Source organism: Gadus morhua, chromosome 9, assembly GCF_902167405.1.
Source record: "Gadus morhua chromosome 9, gadMor3.0, whole genome shotgun sequence".
NCBI classification, from domain to species: Eukaryota; Metazoa; Chordata; class Actinopteri; order Gadiformes; family Gadidae; genus Gadus; species Gadus morhua.
In genome coordinates, this window is record NC_044056.1 from 11,759,083 (window position 1) to 11,785,352 (window position 26,270).

General features: G+C 49.2%; 3 protein-coding genes and 9 non-coding genes across 15 annotated transcripts; 10 read left to right on the top strand and 2 right to left on the bottom strand.

Annotated features, from left to right (window-relative positions):
- Positions 1–3,177: 3,177 nt before the first annotated feature.
- On the bottom strand, positions 3,178–11,423 carry ferry3 (FERRY endosomal RAB5 effector complex subunit 3). 3 transcript variants are annotated; one of them, XM_030365271.1, is made up of 14 exons: positions 10,558–11,423; positions 10,235–10,426; positions 9,806–9,951; positions 9,371–9,552; positions 8,659–8,758; positions 8,294–8,418; positions 7,860–7,963; positions 7,079–7,276; positions 6,417–6,563; positions 6,238–6,306; positions 5,681–5,883; positions 4,332–4,389; positions 4,071–4,138; positions 3,178–3,514 (listed from the first exon to the last, which is right to left on the bottom strand). In XM_030365271.1, the coding sequence occupies exons 2-14, from the start codon at positions 10,413–10,415 to the stop codon at positions 3,422–3,424; spliced, it is 1,674 nt and encodes a 557-aa protein (XP_030221131.1). In that variant the 5' UTR covers positions 10,416–10,426; positions 10,558–11,423; the 3' UTR covers positions 3,178–3,421. The 3 variants fall into 3 exon arrangements, with proteins under 3 accessions (XP_030221131.1, XP_030221130.1, XP_030221129.1); XM_030365270.1 differs by having other exon boundaries at positions 10,235–10,423; positions 10,558–11,422; XM_030365269.1 differs by lacking the exon at positions 10,558–11,423 and having other exon boundaries at positions 6,435–6,563.
- A 151-nt stretch (positions 11,424–11,574) lies between these two features.
- On the top strand, positions 11,575–14,449 carry LOC115550365 (uncharacterized). 2 transcript variants are annotated; one of them, XM_030365307.1, is made up of 3 exons: positions 11,575–11,955; positions 12,106–12,194; positions 12,294–14,449. In XM_030365307.1, exons 1-3 carry the CDS (start codon positions 11,757–11,759, stop codon positions 12,699–12,701), a joined length of 696 nt encoding a protein of 231 aa, XP_030221167.1. In that variant the 5' UTR covers positions 11,575–11,756; the 3' UTR covers positions 12,702–14,449. The 2 variants fall into 2 exon arrangements, with proteins under 2 accessions (XP_030221167.1, XP_030221166.1); XM_030365306.1 differs by having other exon boundaries at positions 11,576–11,955; positions 12,288–14,449.
- A 1,272-nt stretch (positions 14,450–15,721) lies between these two features.
- On the bottom strand, positions 15,722–19,934 carry tigara (TP53 induced glycolysis regulatory phosphatase a). Its single transcript, XM_030365302.1, has 6 exons — positions 19,787–19,934; positions 19,106–19,143; positions 18,799–18,920; positions 18,542–18,619; positions 18,092–18,202; positions 15,722–16,766 (listed from the first exon to the last, which is right to left on the bottom strand). The coding sequence occupies exons 1-6, from the start codon at positions 19,822–19,824 to the stop codon at positions 16,371–16,373; spliced, it is 783 nt and encodes a 260-aa protein (XP_030221162.1). The 5' UTR covers positions 19,825–19,934; the 3' UTR covers positions 15,722–16,370.
- Positions 19,935–21,489: 1,555 nt separating this feature from the next.
- On the top strand, positions 21,490–21,616 carry LOC115551676 (small nucleolar RNA SNORA71). The gene has a single exon (XR_003978174.1). It is a non-coding gene; the product is annotated as a small nucleolar RNA SNORA71 (small nucleolar RNA).
- Positions 21,617–22,070: 454 nt separating this feature from the next.
- Positions 22,071–22,197, top strand: LOC115551677 (small nucleolar RNA SNORA71). The gene has a single exon (XR_003978175.1). It is a non-coding gene; the product is annotated as a small nucleolar RNA SNORA71 (small nucleolar RNA).
- A 386-nt stretch (positions 22,198–22,583) lies between these two features.
- LOC115551685 (small nucleolar RNA SNORA71) lies at positions 22,584–22,710 on the top strand. Its single transcript, XR_003978182.1, has one exon. It is a non-coding gene; the product is annotated as a small nucleolar RNA SNORA71 (small nucleolar RNA).
- Positions 22,711–23,089: 379 nt separating this feature from the next.
- LOC115551678 (small nucleolar RNA SNORA71) lies at positions 23,090–23,216 on the top strand. The gene has a single exon (XR_003978176.1). It is a non-coding gene; the product is annotated as a small nucleolar RNA SNORA71 (small nucleolar RNA).
- A 464-nt stretch (positions 23,217–23,680) lies between these two features.
- Positions 23,681–23,807, top strand: LOC115551679 (small nucleolar RNA SNORA71). Its single transcript, XR_003978177.1, has one exon. It is a non-coding gene; the product is annotated as a small nucleolar RNA SNORA71 (small nucleolar RNA).
- A 390-nt stretch (positions 23,808–24,197) lies between these two features.
- Positions 24,198–24,324, top strand: LOC115551675 (small nucleolar RNA SNORA71). The gene has a single exon (XR_003978172.1). It is a non-coding gene; the product is annotated as a small nucleolar RNA SNORA71 (small nucleolar RNA).
- A 434-nt stretch (positions 24,325–24,758) lies between these two features.
- Positions 24,759–24,885, top strand: LOC115551682 (small nucleolar RNA SNORA71). Its single transcript, XR_003978179.1, has one exon. It is a non-coding gene; the product is annotated as a small nucleolar RNA SNORA71 (small nucleolar RNA).
- A 465-nt stretch (positions 24,886–25,350) lies between these two features.
- LOC115551680 (small nucleolar RNA SNORA71) lies at positions 25,351–25,477 on the top strand. The gene has a single exon (XR_003978178.1). It is a non-coding gene; the product is annotated as a small nucleolar RNA SNORA71 (small nucleolar RNA).
- A 356-nt stretch (positions 25,478–25,833) lies between these two features.
- LOC115551684 (small nucleolar RNA SNORA71) lies at positions 25,834–25,960 on the top strand. Its single transcript, XR_003978181.1, has one exon. It is a non-coding gene; the product is annotated as a small nucleolar RNA SNORA71 (small nucleolar RNA).
- The last annotated feature ends 310 nt before the right edge of the window (positions 25,961–26,270 follow it).

Below are 26,270 nucleotides of genomic sequence, written 5' to 3' on the forward strand. Positions count from 1 at the left end.
TATGGCAGTCCTAAATCTTTACATTTGAACCGATCATTGCTCCAACAGGAGGGGAAGGTGTTGGGTTTCACACTCGGGAGGTCATGAACTCAGACGCACTTTACGGGACAGCGGTTCCTCCTCACACGCTGCCTTTATGTCTCCGTGGTTTACCATGTGGAAACAACACCGGATGTGTTAAACGTGACTTTATTTTATATTCGTATTCGAACCTTTAAGTGTGTGTTTAATATCGTCATGATTAGGTTTGAGGAACCGCTGACCTGAGGCAGAGCCATGAGAGGGTCGCCCAGGGAGTGGAGGGTGGTGTCAGACCTGAAGGTGGTGTCTGAGACCAGAGGGTGGTCTAGGAGACCAGAGGGTGGTCTAGGAGACCAGAGGGTGGTGTCTGAGACCAGAGGGTGGTCTAGGAGACCAGAGGGTTGTGTCTGAGACCAGAGGGTGGTCTAGGAGACCAGAGGGTGGTGTCTGAGACCAGAGGGTGGTTTAGGAGACCAGAGGGTGGTGTTTGAGACCAGAGGGTGGTGTATGAGAACAGAGGGTGGTGTCTGAGACCAGAGGGTGGTCTAGGAGACCAGAGGGTGGTGTCTGAGACCAGAGGGTGGTCTAGGAGACCAGAGGGTGGTGTCTGAGACCAGAGGGTGGTCTAGGAGACCAGAGGGTGGTGTTTGAGACCAGAGGGTGGTCTAGGAGACCAGAGGGTGGTGTCTGAGACCAGAGGGTGGTTTAGGAGACCAGAGGGTGGTGTTTGAGACCAGAGGGTGGTGTATGAGAACAGAGGGTGGTGTCTGAGACCAGAGGGTGGTCTAGGAGACCAGAGGGTGGTGTTTGAGACCAGAGGGTGGTCTAGGAGAGCAGAGGGTGGTGTTTGAGACCAGAGGGTAGTGTATGAGAACAGAGGGTGGTGTCTGAGACCAGAGGGTGGTGTCTGAGACCAGAGGGTGGTCTAGGAGAGCAGAGGGTGGTGTCTGAGACCAGAGGGTGGTGTCTGAGACCAGAGGGTGGTGTATGAGACCAGAGGGTGGTGTCTGAGACCAGAGCATAATGTGTAATGGGGATGGATGCTATCACTAGTCTATCGATGGTCCATCATTAATCTATTGATGGTCCATCACTACACTATTGATGGTCCATCACTAGTGTGGTCGTCTGATGGTCCATCACTAGTCTATTGATGGTCCATCACTAGTCTAGTCCTCTGATGCTCCATCACTATACTATTGATGGTCCATCACTAGTGTAGTTCTCTGATGGTCCATCACTAGTCTATTGATGGTCCATCACTAGTGTAGTTCTCTGATGGTCCATCACTAGTCTATTGATGGTCCATCACTAGTCTGGTCCTCTGATGGTCCATCACTACACTATTGATGGTCCATCACTAGTCTAGTCCTCTGATGGTCCATCACTAGTCTATTGATGGTCCATCACTGATGGTCTTCATTAGTTGCCGATTTGGGATCCGTTTTCCTCTCAGTTGCTCCTGGTCTCTGGTGATCATCAACCGGCTCTTCCCTGGTTGCAGATTGGAGATCAGTCTGAATCATGTTTCCCAGGTGACGCGCATTCCAATGGAATCAGTTTCCCCCTGGATGAATCGTTTCTCCCCCCCTTAGTTCTGGTTCCGGACCAGGTCCGTCCTAATGGGTCTGATCCGCGACGGACCCCTCCAGAGACCGCTCTGCCATGTGGGATTATCTTCAGATGGTTCATCTGTGTGGTTAACCAGAATATCTCCATTAGACACAACAAGTCTTATCTTCTCCACATGAAATCAGCAGAAATGAAATCTTCTGTGTCCAATCAGGAGGCCTGATATCAAATCAGAGGCCTGCATTTATTTATTCAAAGACTGTAAGCCAGGGGTCTGCTGGAGGATCGATCGCCCACCAAGCTGCACTCAACAACAACTATTAGAGAGGCCAGCATTGAGAAAGCCTGTTTTCAAAGTAAAAGTCCCCCAGGAGGTTAGCCTCAAACACCCGACGCCCTCAGCTCGTCCATGTTTCAAAGTAGAAGGAAACTCATTTAAAAAGAGATTTAAGGTGCCACTCCAAACCCTCCATTACCACCACCAACGCCCGACAGTAAAACTAAACAACATTTTTCATCGTAAACCAGTCAAAGCAACATAATGCTGGTGCTGTGAGGCACGCTCTATGAATGATTGACATAAAGGTCATTACGGCACCCAGCAACGGCAATCCAAGCGACAAATTTATTCAAAACACTGCAGGGGGGCGAGTTTATGAGCGGGACAGAGGAGATGTGTTCTCAAACCCTGATCAGAGAATTCACAGTTCTGGACAAGATATTAACGAACACATCTGTTCCAGGAGCTTAACAACATTGGATTAGGATTGGATTGGTTAACGCTCCAACAAACACAACACATATCAAGTTCACAGAAGATGTCACAATCACATTAAATACCTTAAAAATGATGCAAGAGAAAACACATCACACACAAGCCTTGTGCCATGGGCAGCTTGCATACAATCTATGAATGTTTATTAGAGATAATGAGTCACCACTGTCATGAAAACTGTTCTGGAAACATTCTGTCTCATATGTTTTTAAATAATTGTAATTGCATTTACTGTTTTTTTTTTGTAGGTCCTGAAACATCAGGACGGGCTCTGGAGCCCCACACAGATCCCCCCTCCTCTCTGACCACTGAAACATCAGGACTGATTCTGGCGATCCACACAGATCCCCCCTTCTCTCTGACCACTGAAACATCAGGACTGACACTGAAAATCCACACAGATCTCTCCCCCTCCTCCACGCCTCGCTGACCGCTGATATCCCCCCGGTGGCGAGAGTCTGGTTCTCTGTGCTAATTGGTCCCCAGAGGGGCGGATCTTGTTCCCCCGGCGGTGCTGGATGGCTGGTCGGTTCCTCTCCGGGGCACGTCCCACATTTTGATTGACCACCGAGTGCCAGGAGCCAGACCTGTGAAGTCTGGACTAGAGATAGAATAAGACCTTCAGCGCACCCAAGGCCGTGTGTGGTGTTGGGTGGTGGTTCCACCAGGATTATGGTTCCTCACGAGGTGGTGTTGGTTGGAGGTTCCTCTAGGGGTGGGGATTCCTCTAGAAGTGGCGTTGGTTCCTCCAGAGGTGGTGTTGGGTGGTGGTTCCTCAAGAGGTGGTGTTGGTTCCTCTCGAGGTGATGTTGGTTCCTCTCGAGGTGGTGTTGGGTGGTGGTTCCTCCAGAGGTGGTGTTGGGTGTTGGTTCCTCTAGAGGTGGTGTTGGTTCCTCTCGAGGTGGTGTTGGGTGTTGGTTCCTCTAGAGGTGGCGTTGGGTGGTGATTCCTCCAGAGGTGGTGTTGGGTGGTGGTTCCTCTAGAGGTGGTGCTGGGTGGTGGTTCCTCCAGAGGTGGTGTTGGGTGGTGGTTCCTCCGGGGATTGTTGGTTCCTCAGTGCTTGGAGGTGAGCGTCAGGGGGGAGGACACTCTGAAGATCTGAGGCAGCATGTTGCTGAGCTGGTAGAACATCTCATCAGAGATGGTCTGTGGACAACAGAAGGAGATAGGCTGCGGGTGAGAGGCCATCACATCTCCAAAAACACAGAACCACAGAAACACCTCGCAGACGCAGAAGACATGGGAAAGCAGGCACACAAAATGCCAGCCTTTGAACAACTTTAATCCTAATTCAGTCGTTTAAATACTTCCCCTTCAATATTCAATAACCTCACCGCTCCCCCACCCCTGTCAGTAGGGCCCTTCTCAAGCGGAGTCTTTTGGTTTCCTGCTTCCAAAACGAAGACCAGAGAGTGGATTTTAATCCGGTGTTGTGGTTCAGGAGACGTCCTGTTGTGGTGATGACCTCCGACCCTCTACCCCGGCCTTTGAGGCCGAGCGGTGATCAGTTGCCTTGGGGAATGCGTGGCGGCTGAGTGTGGCATCGATGCAGCGCCGCAGCCCTGCAAACCCCTGAGGCTGTGACGACCACGAGCCTAGTCTCGTGACCAGCTAGGATCAGGGTGACTATCCTGACACATTGTCAAACCAGACGGTAGACGTCCCGGTTTAGACTCAGGGCTTCCAGGTGAGGACCACTCACCTTGGGCACCAGGAACTGGACGGTGCGGGAGATCCCACCGTCCCACGAGACCATCTCCATCATGAAGCCTGCGGGCGGAGACAGGAGGATTACAAGCAGGGCTGAGAACCATCATTTCTCAGCCCTGCCCAAGTAGCCTCAATAAAGTTAGAGAACTTAACATAAGTCCTTTACTACTGCAGCAGTGTTGGTGCTATGGCGTGTTAATGTGTCGTCGTGTGGTGGTAATATTACAAGTTTTTTTTGAGTTAGTCTCTTCACCTTTGACACACTTGAAGACCAACTCGGCTCTCTTCAGACACCATGGGATGGTCATCTCCTGCACAGCAAGTAGGAGGAGAAGAGGAGAAGATCAGAAAACATCTCAATCAGGTCCCCATGTGGTTTGTGTTGCTCCATTGTTGACTCCGGTCTAGCAGACAGGGTTGGAGTTTGTTTTCACTCTCTGTCTGCCAGCTGTTTCCTGGGATTCCTTGGCATTTTCTACTTCCTGACCACGTCAACCAATCGGGGCACAGCACACCACCTGACCACTTAATGACCGTTTCCAGTGTTGTCAACGTGGTACTCACCACAACCTCCGGCTGGAGCTTCCTGAAGTTCTACCACCGCCGCCCAAAAAGGCTCCTCTCACTTCCACTGGGATACACTGACGACTAGAAACGGGTTCCTATACCCCCCCCCCCCACCAAACCTTTAACACCCTAAAGGGCAAAGGAACGCTAAAGGAAGAAACCCTTGCTTACACCCCCTGTATGTTGTACGTCCTCTAACTTAATAATAGTACTCAGCATTGTGTAGCGTCTTATCCTAGCTTAATCTTTGTTGGATACGGGGAACGGGTTAACCTAGTGATTGTTACTGCTTGGCACTTGATTCTATGAACATCCTTACTGCTCCGACAGCGATATATTGTTGTTTCTCTTTCTTTTGACAAATCCACTTATTGTAAATCACTTTGGATAAAAGCGTCTGCTAAATAACCTGAATGTAACCGTTAATGTGAACAAGACGGAACACAAATCTCTCCTTCCTGGGACCGGTAGGCTGCACCTAGTGCAGATCTGTCCTCTTTGCCTCAGGGATGGGTAGGTTGGCACTAGGTGGAGGCCATACCAACGTCACATTAGACCGCAGACGGGTCTGTGTGATGCAGCGGTTTGGTTTTTTTCCTTCTCTTCCCAGTCCTCTCTCTACCTCCCCGCCCTGCCTTGCCACGTCTGGCGCTGGGGCTCGCTGCCAGAGGAGCTCTCCTCTCGCTACGATGAAGATGCGCTGAACCGCCCAAGCCCTTCGTCCTCGTCACCAGCCGGGGGGGAGGAGCTGGCGTAGTCCAACATGTCCTCCGTCGCTCAGCAGTCCTCCAACCCCCAGGAATACATCTGACCACGGCTCGGTGTCTGCTGCAGCGTCGGTCTGCTCTGACCAGCTACACTCTCCCCCCTGCGGTCTGAACCAGCTACAGTATGGAACCCGTTCAAATATGTGAACACATCTCGTTCACATACACGTGTGTGTGTGTGTACCTCTGACATGTTGTGTGTGTGTGTGTGTGTGTGTGTGTGTGTGTGTGTGTGTGTGTGTGTGTGTGTGTGTGTGTGTGTGTGTACCTCTGACATGCTGTGGGCCAGCAGCAGGGGGATGGTGATGGTGGTGATGTCGTGGGTGCAGCAGACCTTCAGAAGGTTCCTCAGGCCCATGATGGCGGGGTCCCGGGCTGTGATGTTGCCCAGGCGCACGTGGTCGTCCACACACAGGTGGAACACCACGTGCACCTCCGACAGGTTGGAGTGGCGGGAGATGTAGAACTCACCTGGGGGGGGGGGGAAGAGAGAGAGAGAGAGAGAGAGAGAGAGAGAGAGAGAGAGAGAGAGAGAGAGAGAGAGAGAGAGAGAGAGAGAGAGAGAGAGAGAGAGAGAGAGAGAGAGAGAGAGAGAGAGAGAGAGAGAGAGAGAGAGAGAGAGAGAGAGAGAGAGAGAGAGAGAGAGAGAGAGAGAGAGAGAGAGAGAGAGACCAGCAAATATGATGTAATGACTTCCTGGTATGAGTTCATCATCATGGTGACAAGGCGACATGTTATGTCTTGTTCCTGTACTGCCCTTGGTGGGCAGTGTTTGTGGCCCTCTGCTCTGTGATTAATTAGTGGTAATTAAGGTGGATGTTCCACCTGGTACGATGTTGGAAGGGTTCCGCTCCAGATGTTTGTTCTTGTCCTCGGCGCCGTTCCTCTTGACCTCTGACCGGAGAAGAAGATGGACACATCAGCATAGAGTGTAGAGAAGAGGTGGTGTTGCTAGAGGTGGTGTCACTACAGAGTAGAGTGGGTGTTACAAGAGGTGGTGTTACTAGCGGTGGTGTTTCCACCTGGGTTTTCCCTCTGCTTGCTGCTGCGCTGGGCGCGGGCGTACAGCGCCACCTGCTGCACCACCTCCAGCTGCTCCTCTACCCGAGGGAAGTGGAAGTCTGTGCACTCCACCGCCACCGTGGCGAAGTCTGGGGAGGAACCACGAGGATTAACACCACCCAGAAGGACTAACCCCACACAGAAGGAATAACCCCACCCACAAGGACTAACCCCCACCCAAGAGGACTCACCCAACCCACAAGGACTAACCCCACCCAAGAGGACTAACCCCACCCACGAGGACTAACCCCACCCAAGAGGAGTAACTCCACCTTCAAGGACTAACCCCACCTTCGAGGACTAACCCCACCCAAGAGGACTAACCCCACCCAAGAGGATTAACTCCACCTACGAGGACTAACCCCACCCAAGAGGACTAACTCCACCTATGATGACTAACCCCACCCAAGAGGACTAACCCCACCCACGAGGACTAACCCCACCCACGAGGACTAACCCCACCCAGAAGGATTTACCCCACCCACAAGGACTAACTTCTTTATAGTAGCATCAATTACAAAATGATAACGTGTCCAGTTTTCAAACTCCCACTATGAAGCAAAGGGCGACAGTCCTCCTCCCCCTGACCCCGGTGACCTCTGACCTCTCTTGATGCCGCTGTAGGAGTTGACCCTGTTGTCGACCAGCAGCACCAGGCCGCACAGCGAGGAGGAGTACAGCGACAGCGCCGTCTGCAGCCGCCGCAGCTTGGCCCCGCCCCGGCCGTGGCGCCCGTGCTTACAGAAGTCCAGGACGTCAGCGCGCAGGAGACGGAGGTTGTGCATCGTCTTCAGCTGGGCTCCTGGGGAGGGGGGGGTACAAAATGCACATACGTTACGCACACGTTACGCACACTAGTTACACACACGCATAATGTAGGAGAAAGGACAGGTGGACATGGTGAAAGTAGGGAAGTCGGTGTTCTGAACAGGTGCGACAGGTTGGTGTAAGAACAGGGATGTGCATTGGGAGGTAGGAATGTACCTAGGTGGTCATGTGACAGCGGTACCTAGGTGGTCAGGTGGTACCGAGGTGGTCATGTGACAGCGGTACCTAGGTGGTCATGTGACAGCGGTACCTAGGTGGTCAGGTGGTACCGAGGTGGTCATGTGACAGCGGTACCTAGGTGGTCATGTGACAGCGGTACCTAGGTGGTCAGGTGGTACCGAGGTGGTCATTTGACAGCGGTACCTAGGTGGTCATGTGACAGCGGTACCTAGGTGGTCATGGGACAGCGGTACCTAGGTTGTCATGTGACAGCGGTACCTAGGTGGTCATGTGACAGCGGTACCTAGGTGGTCATGCGACAGCGGTAGCTAGGTGGTCATGCGACAGCGGTAGCTAGGTGGTCAGGTGGTACCTAAGTGGTCATGTGACAGCGGTACCTAGGTGGATGGTGAAGCTCTCCTCCAGAAGAGGCTGCTCTTCGTACAGAGGCGCCCCGGCCTCAGAGTCCTCCATCTGGCTGGGCTGCATCATGATCTCCTCACTGAGGACGGACAGACAGACAGACAGACAGACAGACAGGAAGAAGGCCGCTTCATAATGGACGCCAAGGGAAACACCGTAACTCTCTTATCTCTCCCTCTTACGTTCTCAGTTTCTCTCCAACGGTATGCCTCTCTCCCACGATCCCCAGTCTCCCAGTCCCCTCTCAGTCTGTCTCCCCCCTCAGTCGCTCTCCCTTCTCATTCTGTCTCCCCCAGGTCTCCCCCTCAGTTGATCTCCCTTCTCAGTTGTATCCCCCTGTCTCCCCCTCAGTCTGTCTCTCCCCTGTCTCCCCCTCAGTCTGTCTCTCCCCGGTCTCCCCCAGACCTACTTGATCTTGCTGCTGTTGGAGGCCCTCTGCAGGTCGCGGTGCAGCTTGATGACCCACTCCTGGTACTCCTTCTTCTGGATCTCTGACATGTGCTTCAGCTCGCTGGCCCAGCGGTTCTCCAGCACCTGGACACGCAAGGGGGTCAGAGGTCAACGCATGGGGTCAGGGGTCGGCACACGGGGTCCGAGGTGAACGCACAGTGTCAGAGGTCAACACACGGGGTCAGAGGTCAACGCACGGGGTCAGAGGTCAACGCACGGGGTCAGAGGTCAACGTACGGGGTCAGAGGTCAACGCACGGGGACAGGGGGAAGAGCACAGAGGTAAACTCAGACGCTCAGAAAGGCTCAGGAACCCCAGACTGACCTGCCGAGCTTCAAAGTGCTGCGAGGCGACGGTGTTGACGTCCTGGTCGCTCAGAGTGTTTCCCAGCTCCTGCATCACACTGGTCATCTCTGAGGCCTGTCTGGACCACAGAGAGAGGGACAGAGAGAGGTGTTACACAGAGCAGGGTATTACACAGAGCAGGGTGTTACACAGAGCAGGGTGTTACACAGAGCAGGGTGTTACACAGCGCAGGGTGTTACACTCTGCATTCATTTAGCGCTTCTCTAACCTGTGGCCTCTCAAAATACACACATCCACGCATACAGGTCTCAGGGTGGACTAACCCTCCTGATGAAGGGGTGAGGTCTGTTAACTACTAACACTCTTGAGGAAGGGGTGAGCTCTCAGGGTGATGAAGGGGTGAGCTCTCAGGGTGATGAGGGGTGAGCTGTGACGGTGGTGAGGGGTGAGCTGTAAGGGTGGTAAAGGGGTGAGCTGTGAGGGTGATGAGGGGTGAGCTGTGAGGGTGATGAGGGGTGAGCTCTTAGGATGATGAAAGGGTGAGCTGTGAGGGTGGTGAGGGGGTGAGCTGTGAGGGTGGTGAGGGGGTGAGCTGTGAGGGTGGTGAGGGGGTGAGCTGTGAGGGTGGTGAGGGGGTGAGCTGTGAGGGTGGTGAGGGGGTGAGCTGTGAGGGTGGTGAGGGGGTGAGCTGTGAGGGTGGTGAGGGGGTGAGCTGTGAGGGTTCCCTCACCTCTCCTGCAGCTGCTTCAGCTCCATGTCCCTCTCCCCGATGAGCTCGGCGATGCTGAGGCAGTAGTTGTGCTCCAGGTTGAGCAGCGTCTCCGAGGCGGGCGAGTGGATCAGCTCGTGGTACACCTCCGCAAAGTCCTCGTCCCAGCTGGCCTCCTCGGGGCGCGCGTGCTCCAGGGACGTCTGCACGCACAAACACACACACACACATGGGCACATACACACACACACACACACACACACGCACGCACACATGAACACACACAAAGCCATGCACACGCACACATAAACACACAGACCGGTACAAACCCACAAACCTCCATCAGCCTGGCAGTATACACGTCTAATGGAGTCCCTAAACGGCGGCTCCTACAGTAACTGATCCGGCCGCTCCATGAAGGGGGAGGGGGGGGTTGCGGTACGCGACGGTACCCACCTCGGCGTAGGCCTTGGCCCAGGCGTTGGTGAGGCCGTTGATGTCAGTGTCCCCGGAGCTCAGTCGACTCAGGGCTAGCTCCGCCTCCCGGTCGTAGTCCCGGATGCTGTTTGTCTCCACGAAGGACGACAGCGAACTCCGGAGCTCTAGGAGAGGAGAGGAGAGAGAGGACACGGCCGTCACACTAAGACCACGAAGCAGATCAGATGGATCTCTTTTGGTGGACCTCCACCCAGACGGCCCGAGCTCAACCTCACAATGCAGGGGGTTTGTGGTTGACACCGCCGTCGGTGTTTGAATGGGTGCATGAATGGGTGAATGGGTGGTAATATTGTAGAGCGCTTTGAGGGGCCACTGGTTAGAAAAGCACTGTATTAATGCAGTCCGTTCAACACAGTTCTGTCCTCAGTAAACAGAGCCGGGCCTCACCGTCCTCCACGAAGCAGGGAATCTTGTGCAGCAGCATCAGGCGGCCATGCAGGTCGCTGACGTTGTCCTTCACGGGGAACTGGAGAGGAACCTTCAGCTCACACTGGTGCTGGCCCGCCTTGAACCCAAACACAAGGTCCCGCTCCACCGCACCGCTCGCCTTGGCTTTGTTCTTCTTCATGGTCGGGTCTGCTGGTCACAGTCAGATGCAGACAGCGGTTAGTTGAGGACCAACCACGCAGAGCTTAGGCACGAATACATATTCGGCCAGATTAATATCTCATCTCATTGCGGACGGAACAAAAAGACGACATCAACATTACCTGCAGAGAGGAACCAGGCGGACTTTGAGGTCAGCTGACCCGCGGTCAGGTGACCGCCGTTTATGAAGCGCAGTACGTTTCAGCCCAGCCTCAATTTACTCCAAATTAGATGTTTGCATTCATTTAAAAGGTCTCGGCCACTTGAACATGTCGGGATTGTTGCTTCACGATAAGATTTCAGCAAAACACTGAACCGGTGCTGACGAAAAGTGTTTACTTCCGGTTTCCAACAGTGTTGGAGTGTGTCACCCTCTGTCGGTAACACATCAGCATTACTACCTCCATGGTTTTAATATTATATTATAAAAGGCAAACGATTATTACAGAAAACACATCAGAAAGGTAGAAAACAAAAGATAAAGTTCTTAATTTAATTACTATTAGTTTTCATTAATTGTATTTTAACTATCAAAATAAGCCATTTGCTATAATCAGGTGTTAAGCAAGCCCCGTAGCCTATGCATAACTATTTAATAACTATATTTAACTATAAAGAAGCAAACACCAATGAAAGACGAAGACAGAGAACCTATTCTAACTTTAAGATGAAAAACAAACCGCTTTCTATAGCACTAGAATCCTTATTGAATACTCAAATAAGTAGCCAACAGGAACTAATTGGTGAATTATTTCTTATTATTTTCTAAATTATACTTTGTATGATTATTTATGTTTCTTTTTTCTGTATTACTTTGGGAACTGTGGTGTGCAAATGTTTTTTTTTTTTTATTTGTACAGTCTTTTAAATATAAATAAACCATAGCATATCAATGTTATGAGAGTGTGTCTGTGGAGACGATACAGACAGTTTTCTGGTTTATTTTCTGTAGGAACATTACGTGTAGGCATATTTAAGTAGCCTATTTAATATCTGGATGCTGTATTCCTACCTCTTATCTCAGCAGGCCTACTATATGGCCCTGTGCACCTGAGCCCCCCTCCCAGACAACCTGCAGGCTTCCTGCACATCCACCGACCTCCCGCGGCTCGGACCTCTGACCCCGGCCTCTGGCATCCCAGATACGCGAGCGGCAGCTTCTGAAAGACAGGTAGTCCTCCAGTTTGGTAAATGAGTGAGCCGGTTTATCGACCCGTGTTTAAATAGACCTCTTGGACCCTGTCCTCCTGCAGTAGTGCAGTGGGTCCGCCAGCAGCGTTAGGACCGAGACCTCCAGCCAACCACCGTCTGCCCTCCGACCATGCAGCCCGTCCTCCTCGCTCTGGTCCTGGCCGCGGTGCTCCCACACGTCCCGCTGGTTTCCCCCGCGGCGCTGCGGGAGAAGGCAGCGGCCGAGCGGCGTGGGTCCGGCCGGGGGAAGAGAGCCGAGAGTTATGTCGCTACGAGGCGGTTCCCCCTCAAGCTGACTCGCAGGAGAAGCGTCCATCGCGACGACATGGGTAAGGTTATTAGAGAATTTATAAAAAAAAATTGCCTAACTCAATCAATGACTGCCGGGGATCGTTTTGAGTTAAGTTATGAATCAATTTAATCTCATTTTAATTAACTCGAATGTTAACTCACACCCCGCCCCCCTCTTCCCATCACAGGACCAGAGACGACCAACTTTGTGTCAATATTTGATTTGAGGCGCAAACAGATTTTATGTGAGGAACATTACAGAGATCAACAGAACCCGGTGAGTTCAGGTCACATGTGAACTGAATCCTAAATAAAACTGCAAATAAAACAATGAGTTTATGCTGATCTTCCCTTCTCCACCCCCCATGAGACTCAGGATGGAGCCGGGGTGGCGTGTCTGCTCGGGGACCTCTGGTTCGTCCTTGGGTCCCGGAGCGGCCCGGCCTGGAGAACCAATCAGGTATCACCTTCACTCTCCTCTTCCCCGCGGAGGAATCTCCCAGTGCGCCACCTGCTGAGTAGACGGAGGCGGGCCGACCGGGTGAACCCCTCCGTCCCGCTGAGGTCCGACCGGGTGAACCCCTCCGACCCGCTGCGGTCCGAGTCCCATCCTGGGAACCCGGCCCACGGGTCCCAGGACCCGGAGGTTTCGGAGCAGGACCAGGCGGGCGCCGTGTCCAAGGAGACCATCACCTCCTGCGACGACCCCCTCAAGGTGTTGCATTCCGTCCGCCCGATCAGTCCCATCAAGACCAGCATCGCGGAGCGGGCCGACCACGACTAGGCCTGGACCAGGATTAGGCCTGGACCAGGACGAGGTCTAGACCGACCAACCAACCAGACTGACGCTGAAACACCCTGACGTGTTGAGGCGTTTCATGGACTGACATATCAACTAAGCGCTCAACGCGTTGGTCTTTGGAACGGGGAACATCTAAACATCAAACCGGTGTCATAACCAGAGTGATCCGACCAAAGATCTGAACCGAACCGGTCCGAACCTGTTCAGACGGCCCGTCGCGCTCCTTCTCGGATTCCCGTGGATTCATGCCCCATATAAAGATTGAAGCACTTTGAAATGTTTGATAGGAACCATGGAGTCAGAGAGAGTTTAATAATGGAGGGTTGAGTCACTAATTATGGAGAACGTGGTTCCTGATCCTGACGTCCTCATGGGGTCCGTCCTAATGGTCCCCATGGGTCTAGGAGCTGCTCCTGAAGGCCCAGGGTGACTCTGCAAAACAGTGTTTTAACCTCATGTCCTTTCACCTACAAAGTTAAATGTTAACTGAGTCAGCATCCAGTAGGCTACCTGGCACTGCGTTTTAGAAATATGTAAACGGTTAGAAATTACGCAAATGTTTAATCACGGATGCTAAATTGTTTTTTAGTTGTGTTTTCTTTTTTAACGTATTTGCCTGAAATGGAAAGTCTTTATTTGTGCAATTACAAGACGGACTACTGGTTTTCTTGACCTCGACTTGGCTCTAGATTGGTTTGGTAATTTCCAAAACTCCAGACCCCATGGGGTTTGAATGTAGAAAAAATGAAAAATGAAGGATGATGGATTGATAATTTCCACTATTTATTAGAAATATAAAAGGTTTGCCAGCCTCATAGTTACATATTGCATTAGGAGGTTAAAATATCAAACATGTAAATAAGACTTAAAGCTCAAGCATGTAAGAGGGGATCATTATGAAGCCGTTGATGACTTGTGATTGTTTATTGGTTAGTTAAAGCCATTAAAACCAACACAGAGTTGTCAATGTTAGCCAGACAACTCTGTGTTTGTTTGGACTGAGATGATTCAGGCTTTGGGCGTCTGGACTCAAAAAGAGTTGACCACGAGTTCTGGTCCCAGTTACCTGCGGCAAGGTGCCCGTCATCTTGGAGACGGAGACAGAGAGCTACACAGTAGGCTACTATAGTATTTATTACAAATATATTTGAATCTGATGTTTTTATGTCTTTGTGTTCGTCATTCATCAAGGAATTTGCAGGTAAATTAATTACCCATGACAAAAGGGTTAGGGTAAGGTAATTATTCTTTATAGTTTGAACCTTTTACGATATCAAAACCTAGGTAAGACATGAGAGTTTCGAAAGAGAGACAGCAGAAGAGAACAATGTTAAAAAAAAGAAACAACCCATAAATTCACCCCCTTCCTCCTTATGACTGAATGAATACATCCAGAATCAAAGTTCCCTATAAAAGACAAAACATCGATTGCAGTGTTTCCATAACCAAGAGGAGAACCTTATGTTTCTCCACCAATGTGTTGCATTGCACATCTTAAACCTAAAGCATAGATGGGCGCCTGTAATTGCTTATTTTAGTTGGCCACCATGAAAGGGTGCAACACTGGTTTAGTAACATTGTCAAGAAAATAGCTTGAAGCCTGAAGCGTACTTTTGTTTTTCTCTTGTTTGCCGAACAATATCGTTGTTTTTCCTTCGTCTGTTATTTTGAAAAAGCTGTTGTTAATATAATTGTACAAGCACGAATAAACACTTTGTTCCTAAAAAAAATCGGACTTAAAGCACCTTTATAAAAAAAATTAAGTCTAGGGCAGACCATTTATTTGTAGAAGCATTTTTGGCACGAAAAAAATAACAACATGCATCCAGTCTCTGAGGTTGTTTCAGGCCTGAAATAAACCTGTCCGATCATTACATTTTGCCCTAATAAAAGCCTTCCAGAAGGCACGTTGGACCTGTTGCTAAAGCTTGCGTGCTAGTCGTGTGTTTTTGGGCAGGGGCTTGGAGGGAATACTGGAATGAGGGGGGATGTTTTAGTTGGATCCTTTAAAGGTCCCGTGCCATGAAAATTTCACTTTAGGAGGTTTTCTAACATTAATAATGAGCCCCCCTTGCCTATGGTCCCCCGGTAGCTGGAAATGGCGTTTCATTTCGATTTTGGCCCTATATATCGTCATAAGGGGCCAAGTTACCTCCCCTTCTCTGCTTTGCCCACCCAGAGAGTTTGGCCCGACAATGAGACAATGAGCTACGACTGTTGTACACTTCTTTGTTATTTGGATAGACATTCTGCTGTTGGTGTTATGGCGCATAACACGTCGGGTTCTCTGACATCTCTCGTATTTCTACGAGACTCGTAGTTGGGGTTCTCTCAACAATGGTTGAGAAGGAATTTGGGGAAAGGAACTTTTGCTTTGACTCCCAGAAGTACCCGAACCACGACATGCCTACGATTGTCTCCCGCCGGAGCCCCGCTGACCGCTGCCGAGGCGCTCCACCGCCGCCGAGGCGCTCCACCGCCGCGGAGGTTGAATTTCTCGAACGACTTCAAATACTGTATTAAGGGCCCACTAACACCTATATATAAGCATCCATAAAGTAGCATGCCATGGGACCTTTGGAAGTTGAGCTAACTGCTGTTACCCGGTAAACTATTGTATCATTTTGTTCCAAATATTACCAATATATCATTAGATTGTAAATAAATCATGTTGAGCATGATACCATACATTTATGCCGTTATGCCTGATCGTGAAATATCCACATGTATTTCAAACAAGAACTGCATTGATCTCTTTATCGGCCTTGAACCAACCAACAGGTCAGTCGCTCTACAAGACTTTGCGCCCGGGCATTCACTTATGCAACTTGTAACCCCATGTTAGTGTTAGCACCCAGTCTGTTAGCATTTTAGCAGACTGATAGCTCACCTTGTTAACCCCAAGAAACATAATTCGAAGTAAATACAGGTCACTGATGATTTTGAGACATAAGATCAAAAAAGGTTTCACAGGCGAAAAAGCCCAAAGATTGAAGACACGGTTGTTTTTTTGTGTTTACTGTATTGTGCTCACATTGCCCTTCCTCCCATCCTCTTCATCAGTTATAGAGCAGCATCATCAGTCATACGTTGCTCCGAATCATCTTCCTTATCGGCGCTAAGGTGGTGTGGGTGAAGTGAAGCATGGGTCTGCCTCCAGCCCGAAGGTTAATTGACAACGATGAAAGTAACTGATTGGCTACAGAGTCAACAGTTCAGCGGCATTCTGTTCTCGATATAGCCCAGACTCACCGATATAGATGGAGGAACTCATTAGAGAACACATTTATGTGATTCAACAACCAGGGTGTCCCAGCATGGAGCCGCGGGCCGGCAGTGACTGACACACACACACACACACACACACACACACACACACACACACACACACACACACACACACACACACCATTTGAACAGAAAACGTAAAATAAGTTTCTAAATCATCACTGATTTGGTTATCTTTTAACATCTACAGATCAGATAAAACAGAAGGCTATTGAGTGATCACTATGGAAGGATTAAAGGCATTCTTTTGCACGTTATGTCACATTGGTTGAAATTCTCTTCATATGCCAACAGCATCAATAAACTAAATCATTAAGGATGGTTTGCTCCGTAGTCAACTACCCTCCTCCCCCACCCCCATGGTTATTTAAGGTGGTCCGCTCTGTGGACGAAGACCCCCCGCACCCCCCTGATGGCGAGCCCTCCCTGGTCCCGGGCGAGCGTGAGGACGAAGCGGGACAGGCCGGTGTTGGGGCTGAGCGACAGCATGTTGGCGTGGTCGACGCCGGGCGGCGGCGAGCAGCCCAGCGCCTGCAGCAGGTGGCGCACGGCCGAGCGGATGTAGGCGCCGTGACCCACCAGCAGGGCGTGGACCCCCGGGGCCCCCAGGGCCCCCAGCCCCTCGTCCGCCCGGCCCTCCGCCGGGGGGGAGACCAGAGGCTCTGATGCGGAGGGGACCGGTTCCGGGCGGTTGAGCCAGTGGTCGGCATCAATGCGGCGCAGCATGGATTCTAGAAACACCCTGAAGCGCTCCGTCACCTAAAAGAAACGAGCAGGAACAACAACATCAGCAGAAGGACCGAGAAACACCAACAGTACCACTGGCCACTGGAGCCAGGTCCACACGCCTGGAAACATTGGCTTAGAGCCGGCATGGGGCTCGGGAGGTAGAGCGGGTCGGCTGGTAACCGGGAGGTTCCTAGTTCGATCTCATTGATCGAGTGTCGAGCTGTCCCTGAGCAAGACACCGACCTCACCCTGACTGTTAATGACGAGCTGGCTGTCGCCTTGCATGCTGACACCGCCATCGGTGTGTGAATGTGTGCATGAATGGGTGAATGTTAGTCAGGATTGTGCTTTGAGCGGCTACTGGTTAGAGTAGCGCTGCATAAATGCAGTCCATTGACCATTTACAGTCCCTCTCAAAAGCAGCTTCCATCCACCTGAAACTGATTATCAATGAGTCAGAAGTCGGACCATTAAACCGTGGTTCTGGTTTTGTGTTGAGGTCTGACTCGTTGCAGACCTCAGCCCGGCGGTTCAGGGCAGGTGCATGAGGCACGTGTTGTAATGGGAAACACAGTTTCAGCTTTCGACTTTGGGAAAAGCAACTGAAAACTGAAACCACAGAGGTAATATTAAGCTTCATCGATCATGAAAACCACCGCCTAACCAACGGCTGAGTTCAAAACAATAGATTCTGAATAAGATGAGATCCACTGATCTGTTAAGAGAAGTTGTTGGAGTACAATTGAATGACTGATTTCCAGTTTGGCGACTACTCCAGACCCAACCCTCACTCTTATCCTCTCCCATCCTGAATCAAGAGGTCAGGACATGGAAACAACAGAAGGAAGTTATGCGTGGTCATCCTCGAGGACTCACCCTCCAACCACTGGGTCGAATGGACCAAGTCATAACAACCAACCGGTTGGCTCCGGTTCGCAGCTCTCCACGGTGACCCCCCGCCCACACGGCTGCCCCAGCACGTACATCAACACAGAACCAGCATTGAGCAGGTGACTTGTTAATCGCAAGCCAGTGACGGACATTGTGTGGGAGAAAGAGGTGTACTTTGATCAACCTCTTCTCCAACCCACGCACCCGGACCCGTGTCTCCGGCTCGCCGAGAGGGGAGAGAGGGGAGAGAGACCAGCACTCTCACAGAACCTACCGTAAGATGGAGAGGAGGCCACTACTCTGTGCTGACCCCTAGTGGTCAAGATACAGAACTGCAGTAGAATGAACATATTCTTGGTATGTGTTGATTTACACTGGTCTGTCTCTCTGCGTGTGCGCGTGCGTGAGGACTGAGGCCGCCTGTTAACAAGCCTGTTCCGAACCAGTCCAGCAGCTGTACTCACCTGCTGCTCGCTCTCGCCCCCTGGTGCCACGAAGTCCACCGTCGTCTCACCAGCCTCCGCCGCCATCGCCCGGTACGCCTCCACCGGCCGGCCCTCTGCCACGCCGAAGCTCTGCCCACACCACACACTGGGTCAGGGTTCATCATACTGGTCCCCCTTACCACATCCTCGGCCAGGGTTCATCATTCTGATCCCCCACACCCCACCCCACACGGCGTCAGGGTTCATCATACTGGCCTGAGCCAACATGAAACCGGTTAACCAGAGTTTTGGGGAACACCAACGCAGAGGGCAGGGTCTGCCAGGTGCGGTGACGGCTGTTTTTGACCTGTGCAGCCTCAGAGTCACCCAGCCTGAGTGGGACAGGCGAGGCTGCTGAAACCAGCCATCAACCACATCCCCAGATATCTAACACATGTCTGCATGGACAGAGAGGGGAACAGAACGCACCTTCTCCTTCAGTAAAGCGTCGCAGACCATCTCCAGACCAGCGCCGCTGCTGTTGTGTTTCAGGATGACCTCTGCCGTCTGAACGGACACACAGAAAATAAACAGTTTAATTAACCGTTAAACATTGTTGTGGGCAGAAACAGAAACTCCTTCAGGCCAAGAGTTTATCCGCAATGTACAAGTTATTAATACACTGGAGGACACTTTGTAAAAAAAGTATTAAATAATAAATATCATCATCATGTAATAAATCCCACCTGACGGGCCCGCAGCATGTTGCTGACGAAGACGTTGGTGAAGGTGACGTCTCTCAGGTAACGGCCTGCCGCCTCTGCCTGCTGGACGCCGGTCTCAGACAGACACGAGTCGATGGCCTGCCCTGGGGGACACACGAAACCACACGGGTTGGACCCACACAGAACCACACGTGTTGGACCCACGCAGAACCACACGGGTTGGACCCACGCAGAACCACACGGGTTGGACCCACGCAGAACCACAAGGGTTGGACCCACACAGAACCACACAGACCTTTGGGGGACTACTGGCCGGGGGGCTACGTACCTTGTAAGAGGCCGTCTTTGTTGAACTGCGTTTCCCCGCTGCAACAAATCAGTCAGCAGAACAACGTTGGTTAGACAAAACCCACAAGCAACTTTATATTGATATTTACATTGAGGGCATTTAGCAGACGCTTTGATCCAAAGCGACTTACAATAAGTACATGTCAGAAGAGAAACAATGAATCGCTGGCGGTACATAATACGAGCTGTTCAACTTATAGTCCTAGTAGTATGAATGATCCTAAACTAAATAAAGATAGTGTGTGTGTGTGTGTGTGTGTGTGTGTGTGTGTGTGTGTGTGTGTGTGTGTGTGTGTGCGTGCGTGCGTGCGTGCTTGCGTGCGTGTGTGATAAAGATAACGCTAAATGGTCGAGTGTAAGGCCAGATGGAGGCTTGTTGTGAACTGTGACATTTGGATGTGCTTCCACCCAGACTGACCGTGTTGGTGCAGTCTATAAATAGGCGACTTCCCCCAAGATTCCAGATAATATACAGACACTACGTGAACGCTGTTTATTAAACCAAACATTGTGTTCCTTACACCATGTCCACTATTAAAATCACAAGTGAAGTGAAGTAAACGGAGACTTGTTAGCCGCACACAATCCAACTAGGGTAGCAGCGCGACTGAAGCTCTGCAACAAGTTGACCCGAAACCATGAACCCTTCAGCGGTACTTACTGCCGGACCAGGGTGAAAGCCATGGTGAACAGTGCCATGGTGATGAAGAGGAGGAGAACGCTGTGTATGTGTAGAACACCAGTTGAACTGTCACATGTGCAGCTGCTCAGCGCTCTGACTACGGAGGCCCAAAGGAGACGAAAGGGCGAACTCTGAAAAACGATTTACTTAAGGTATCATTACATGACCTAAAAACTCAAACGGTTTAGTGTAGCACGTCAGACAATTGGTATTAGTGGAAGTGTAAACATATTAGTTCAGACGAAGTCCTTTATCTAAGGTCCAAAACACTTTCCACACAGGCCTAAAGGTCCCTCATGGTGAAGCTCAGCAGGGGGAATCTAGACCACTGAAAACACGTATGTTGTTTTATTTTATGTTGTTATTATATTATATTTTATTATATTATGTTACGTTATGTCTATCTTGATTTCCGTTGAACAAGCGCTCGAGGCACCCTTGGGCGATCAGAGCCGGGTGGCGCTTGAGCTGTGATCAATCTGATTGGACTGCAAACGAATCTAAGGGCGGAACGGTCAGCTCGATTGACCAATGGCTGGCTGTAGCCACGAATCCGAAGTGGGAATGAGGAGGGAGCTCGACCGGTAAAGGCCCAAAGAGAGCCGCGGGTCCTGTCTAAGTTACAGTCTCCGGCCTGCAGGGGGCGCCGTGGGGCGTCTTGGGCAGGCTCTCTGCTGCAGTTTGTTGTTCCACGACCTTCTTCAGGTGCCGTCAGCCATGGTGGTGAGTTGCTCAAGTAAGGCTCAGCCGTTTTTAATCTCGTGTAATCCTCGAATTTTGAATGCCCAAAACACGCAACTCTTTCGGTTTTTTAATTTATGGAGTGTATTTTATACGGGACGATGGGTATTGTTGGGCTCAAGGTTTGGATTGTCGTTTAGTAGCCCGTTTCCTGGAGGCTTCTGTGTAACCATCGGATATCTGCACATGGGTGCAGCTGAATATTGGGAAATATTAAGGGAATTTCGCAGTGCATTCAATGACCCAAAGTTAACAGAGTAACGTTTTGCGCATTAAAACCATTGGCGAACCAGTAAAATGGTTTGAACCATCGACGAGATGACGTCGGACTCTGTCACTGGTGGTCCCACGAGGGTATAAAAAAAATGAATCGCGACGGTCTATGCCGTGAACATAGAGTGTACATATTTATAATTTGAAAGTCGTCCCAGCCTTTATACCACAGATACTATAGGGTCTATAGCATATAACCTCGTTTTCTGATTACAGTTTAATGTAACAGTAAGCTGACAAAATCGTTGATTAACACTGCAACTGCAAATTAACCACACGGAGATAACCATGGCAACCGGTCAAACAAATTTTCCTTCTGTCATCATTCCGCGCGCGCATCCGCCGTGTTGATAAACTAATAATCCCCCTATGCGTTGACTTTGTATGGATTCGCGCCGCCCCGTCGCTTTTGGTGTGAACGCGCGCTTGGTGTCCGATCATTCGAACGCAAATTCGATTTTTTTTATTTAATTTTTTTTTTGCAGACAGGTCGTTACACCGGATTTCGGGGCACCCGAAAGCTATCAGTCATGTGTCTGAAGCCAGGGTAATTACTCATGCTTGTGTTCTTTGCCTGCCAGGTGGTGGTCCGTATGAAGCAGTCTGGGCTCCTGCTTTGCTCCATGTTGGACCCTGGTTCTGCAGGTAACTGTTTGTGTGTGTCTGTGTCCTGTATCGAAAGTGGCCGTGGCTGGTCTGTAGCCAGGGTCATTGATAGTACAGGAATAAAAACTGAGCGCTTTTCCCGTGTTTGAAGGATTAATAATTCCTATCAATCCCTGTTGCTCTCAAACATTTACCATCTCTATTTATTAGTTTGTTTTAGTTTGAAATATCGTGTCCTTTAGTGGTTTATTTTATGTATGTGTATAAATGCGGTCTTTGTTGAATGTGTAGAAAGTCAGTTTGTCGTCAGTCAGGTCATCACTCATCAAGGACTGAAGACTTACTGGTGTCTCGAGGCAAACGATTTAGGCCTATTCAACTTTATTTAATGATTGCTGGCCAATCATCAGTTCATTTAAACATGGCTCTTATAGCATGCTAGGCTACTAACTTGCACTAACGTCTAACTCCTACAGCAGGGGTTAATCTAGCTGTTAAACAAAATAAACTTGTCTCATGCTCGTGTTCTGTCCCATCCAGGCGGTGCTCAGGATGAAGGCTGGCGTTCTGCCAGCGCAATGTTGGAACCTAGTTCTGCAGAGTATCAGCCAGGTAACTGTTTGTGTGTGTGTGTGTGTGCGTGTCCTGTATCGAAAGTGGCCGTGGCTGGTCTGTAGCCAGGGTCATTGATAGTACAGGAATAAAAACTGAGCGCTTTTCCCGTGTTTGAAGGATTAATAATTCCTATCAATCCCTGTTGCTCTCAAACATTGACTGTCTCCAGTTGAAGTTATTTCTAGGTATTATGGCATGAATATAATCAATTGCCAAAACATTTGTAGCAGTTCCCTCAATCATATTCAACTCTGTTGGTGTCACAGTAGGGGGCCGGTAGGGATTTGTTTCAGACTTTTGTAATATGCTGATGTGTTTTATTGAGGAGTAATATACAAGCATAAATGTAAATCTTAAACGGGTTGTCTCATGCTATTGTTCTTTCCCAGACAGGCAGGGTTCAGGATGGTCTGGGGTTCTGCTCGGCGCAATGTTGGACCCTAGTTTTGCAGAGCAGCAGGTAACGGTGTGCGTTTGCAGGGTTGTGTGTGTGTGTGTGTGTGTGGGGGGGTGGGGGTGGGGGTGTGTGTCTGTTTGGTCACCCTGTATCGAAAGTGGCCGTGGCTGGTCTGTAGCCAGGGTCATTGATAGTACAGGAATAAAAACTGAGCGCTTTTCCCGTGTTTGAGGGATTAATAATTCCTATCGATCCCTGTTGCTCTCAAACATTTACCTTCTAGTTTGTTTTTAGATGTAAAGGAATGCCGTTAGAAATCGATCATGTGTACTTTAGTGGTATAGTTTATTTCCAGCAGTTGTGTATAAATGCAGTCTTTAGTGAATGTAGAAAAACTATTTCAAGGAAACAACTTGACTATCAATCAAGGACTAAAGCTTTGCTTACTTTCTTCTTGAATAAAAATGAGTATTAATGCAAATTGTTTTTACAGTCTCAGGCTGGATCACCATCTAGTACATGTGTATCTCATGCTAGTTTATTTCCCAACCAGGTGGTGGTCAGTGTGCTGGGCTCCATGTTGGACCCTGGTCTTGCAGAGTAGCAGGTAACTGTGTGTGTGTGTGTGTGTGTGTGTGTGTGTGTGTGTGTCCTGTATCGAAAGTGGCCGTGGCTGGTCTGTAGCCAGGGTCATTGATAGTACAGGAATAAAAACTGAGCGCTTTTCCCGTGTTTGAAGGATTAATAATTCCTATCAATCCCTGTTGCTCTCAAACATTGACCCTCTCTAGTTAGTAGTTCTTTTTAGATTTAATGGAATAAATGTAGAAATATTGTGTCTTTTATTGCCGTTTTATCTCCAAAAGTTGTTTATAAATGCGGTCTTTGCTGAATGTGTGGAAAGTCAGTTTGTCGTCAGTCAGGTCATCACTCATCAAGGACTGAAGACTTACTGGTGTCTCGAGGCAAACGATATAGGCCTATTCAACTTTATTTAATGATTGCTGGCCAATCATCAGTTCATTTAAACATGGCTCTTATAGCATGCTAGGCTACTAACTTGCACTAACGTCTAACTCCTACAGCAGGGGTTAATCTAGCTGTTAAACAAAATAATGTTGTGTCTCATGCTCGTGTTCTGTCCCATCCAGGTGGTGCTCAGGATGAAGGCTGGCGTTCTGCTGAGCTCCATGTTGGACCCTGGTCCTGCAGAGTAGCAGGTAACTGTGTGTGTGTGTGTGTCCTGTATCGAAAGTGGCCGTGGCTGGTCTGTAGCCAGGGTCATTGATAGTACAGGAATAAAAACTGAGCGCTTTTCCCGTGTTTGAAGGATTAATAATTCCTATCAATCCCTGTTGCTCTCAAACATTTACCTTCTAGTTTGTTTTTTTAGATGTAAAGGAATGCCATTAGAAATCGATCATGTGTACTTTAGTGGTATATTTTATTTCCAGCAGTTGTGTATAAATGCAGTCTTTAGTGAATGTAGAAAAACGATTTCAAGGAAACAACTTTGACTATCAATCAAGGACTAAAGCGTTGCTTACTTTCTTCTCGAATAAAAATGAGTATTCATGCAAATTGTTCTTACAGTCTCAGGCTGGATCACCATCTAGTACATGTGTATCTCATGCTAGTTTATTTCCCAACCAGGTGGTGGTCAGTCTGCTGAGCTCCATGTTGGACCCTGGTCTTGCAGAGTAGCAGGTAACTGTGTGTGTGTGTGTGTGTGTGTGTGTGTGTGTGTGTGTGTGTGTGTCCTGTATCGAAAGTGGCCGTGGCTGGTCTGTAGCCAGGGTCATTGATAGTACAGGAATAAAAACTGAGCGCTTTTCCCGTGTTTGAAGGATTAATAATTCCTATCAATCCCTGTTGCTCTCATACATTTACCCTCTCTGGTTATTTAAGTAATTTATTTGTACCATCGCTGAATTATAATCAATTGTCTTGTATCCAAAGCAGATTTGTCTGAATGTGTGATTATTCAAAAACTTTGTTAGATTTTGCAATCCATTTTTAATCAGTTTTTGGGTCAAAGTAGGGGACCAGATGTGGAATTAGTATCAGACTTTGGCTAATTGTAAAAAAACAAACAAATGCATGCCGATAAGCACTGAGTCATTCGTATGTTTGAAAGGATAGAGCTGTATTGAAGAGTAATATTATTCATGGTTAAGGTGAATCTTTAGATTGTTGTGGTGTTTCATGCTTGTGTTTGTTCCCAGCCCGGCGGTGGTGGTGATGGGTGAAGGAGGCTGGGCTCCATGTTGGACCCTGGTTCTGCAGAGCAGCAGGTAACAGCTTGTGTCTGTTTGGTCACCCTGTATCGAAAGTGGCCGTGGCTGGTCTGTAGCCAGGGTCATTGATAGTACAGGAATAAAAACTGAGCGCTTTTCCCGTGTTTGAAGGATTAATAATTCCTATCAATCCCTGTTGCTCTCAAACATTGACCCTCTCTAGTTAGTAGTTCTTTTTATATTTAATGGAATAAATGTAGAAATATTGTCTTTTATTGCTGTTTTATCTCCGAAAGTTGTTTATAAATGCAGTCTTTGCTGATTGTGTAGAAAGTCAGTTTGTCGTTGGTCAGGTCATGGCTCATCAAGGACTGAAGACTTACTGGTGTCTCGAGGCAAACGATTTAGGCCTATTCAACTTTATTTAATGATTGCTGGCCAATCATCAGTTCATTTAAACATGGCTCTTATAGCAAGCTAGGCTACTGCCTTGCACTAACGTCTAACTCCTACAGCAGGGGTTAATCTAGCTTTTAAATAAAATAAACTTGTCTCATGCTCGTGTTCTGTCCCATCCAGGCAATGCTCAGGATGAAGGCTGGCGTTCTGCCAGCGCAATGTTGGAATCTAGTTCTGCAGAGTAGCAGGTAACTGTGTGTGTGGGTGTGTGCGTGTCCTGTATCGAAAGTGGCCGTGGCTGGTCTGTAGCCAGGGTCATTGATAGTACAGGAATAAAAACTGAGCGCTTTTCCCGTGTTTGAAGGATTAATAATTCCTATCAATCCCTGTTGCTCTCAAACATTGACTGTCTCCAGTTGAAGTTATTTCTAGGTATTATGGAATGAATATAATCATTTGCCAAAACATTTGTAGTAGTTTCATCAATCATTCAACTCTGTTGGTGTCACAGTAGGGGGCCGGTAGGGATTTGTTTCAGACTTTTGTAATATGCTGATGTGTTTTATTGAGGAGTAATATACAAGCATAAATGTAAATCTTAAGCGGGTTGTCTCATGCTATTGTTCTTTCCCAGACAGGCAGGGTTCAGGATGGTCTGGGGTTCTGCTCGGCGCCATGTTGGACCCTAGTTTTGCAGAGCAGCAGGTAACGGTGTGCGTTTGCAGGGTTGTGTGTGTTTGTGCGTGTGTTTGTGGTCACCCTGTATCGAAAGTGGCCGTGGCTGGTCTGTAGCCAGGGTCATTGATAGTACAGGAATAAAAACTGAGCGCTTTTCCCGTGTTTGAAGGATTAATAATTCCTATCAATCCCTGTTGCTCTCAAACATTTACTGAAGATAGTTTCTAATATTGTCTTTTCTCTAGAGCTCTGAACCATCCTGGCATTAGGCTGGTGCATTCAGAAGCCAAGCTGTCAACAAGGGCTGCATATGTTCTGACTGCTCTTTGTTTCTGTCCCACCGTCCTCAGGGCTGACGGGCCAGTCCCCTTCTCCACCCACTGCTCTCAGACATGGAAAGTGGAAGCTGGCCACTTGAAGTCTACATCTCTTGAGATTATTGTTTTAAATAAAGTTTCTGTTGACTAGATGTCCTGGGTTCGATTTGTTTCATTGTTCCTCATATCGAGAATAAGTA

Bases quoted from the DNA above. Each gene is read 5' to 3' on its own strand.
- ferry3 (XM_030365271.1), bottom strand. From the start codon at position 10,415: ATGAAGAAGAACAAAGCCAAGGCGAGCGGTGCGGTGGAGCGGGACCTT. The intron at 5,884-6,237 runs GTGGAACATCCA...CCCCCCCCCCAG, and splicing joins CCCTTCCAACATCGTACCAG to GTGAGTTCTACATCTCCCGC. The intron at 4,139-4,331 runs GTGAAGAGACTA...CTCCGCCCGCAG, and splicing joins GGTCTTCAAGTGTGTCAAAG to GCTTCATGATGGAGATGGTC.
- LOC115550365 (XM_030365306.1), top strand. From the start codon at position 11,757: ATGCAGCCCGTCCTCCTCGCTCTGGTCCTGGCCGCGGTGCTCCCACAC. The intron at 11,956-12,105 runs GTAAGGTTATTA...TTCCCATCACAG, and splicing joins CGTCCATCGCGACGACATGG to GACCAGAGACGACCAACTTT. The intron at 12,195-12,287 runs GTGAGTTCAGGT...ACCCCCCATGAG, and splicing joins ACAGAGATCAACAGAACCCG to ACTCAGGATGGAGCCGGGGT.
- tigara (XM_030365302.1), bottom strand. From the start codon at position 19,824: ATGGCACTGTTCACCATGGCTTTCACCCTGGTCCGGCA. The intron at 18,921-19,105 runs GTACGTAGCCCC...TGTGTCCCCCAG, and splicing joins CAAAGACGGCCTCTTACAAG to GGCAGGCCATCGACTCGTGT. The intron at 16,767-18,091 runs GTGAGTACAGCT...CGTTTCTTTTAG, and splicing joins GGGGCGAGAGCGAGCAGCAG to GTGACGGAGCGCTTCAGGGT.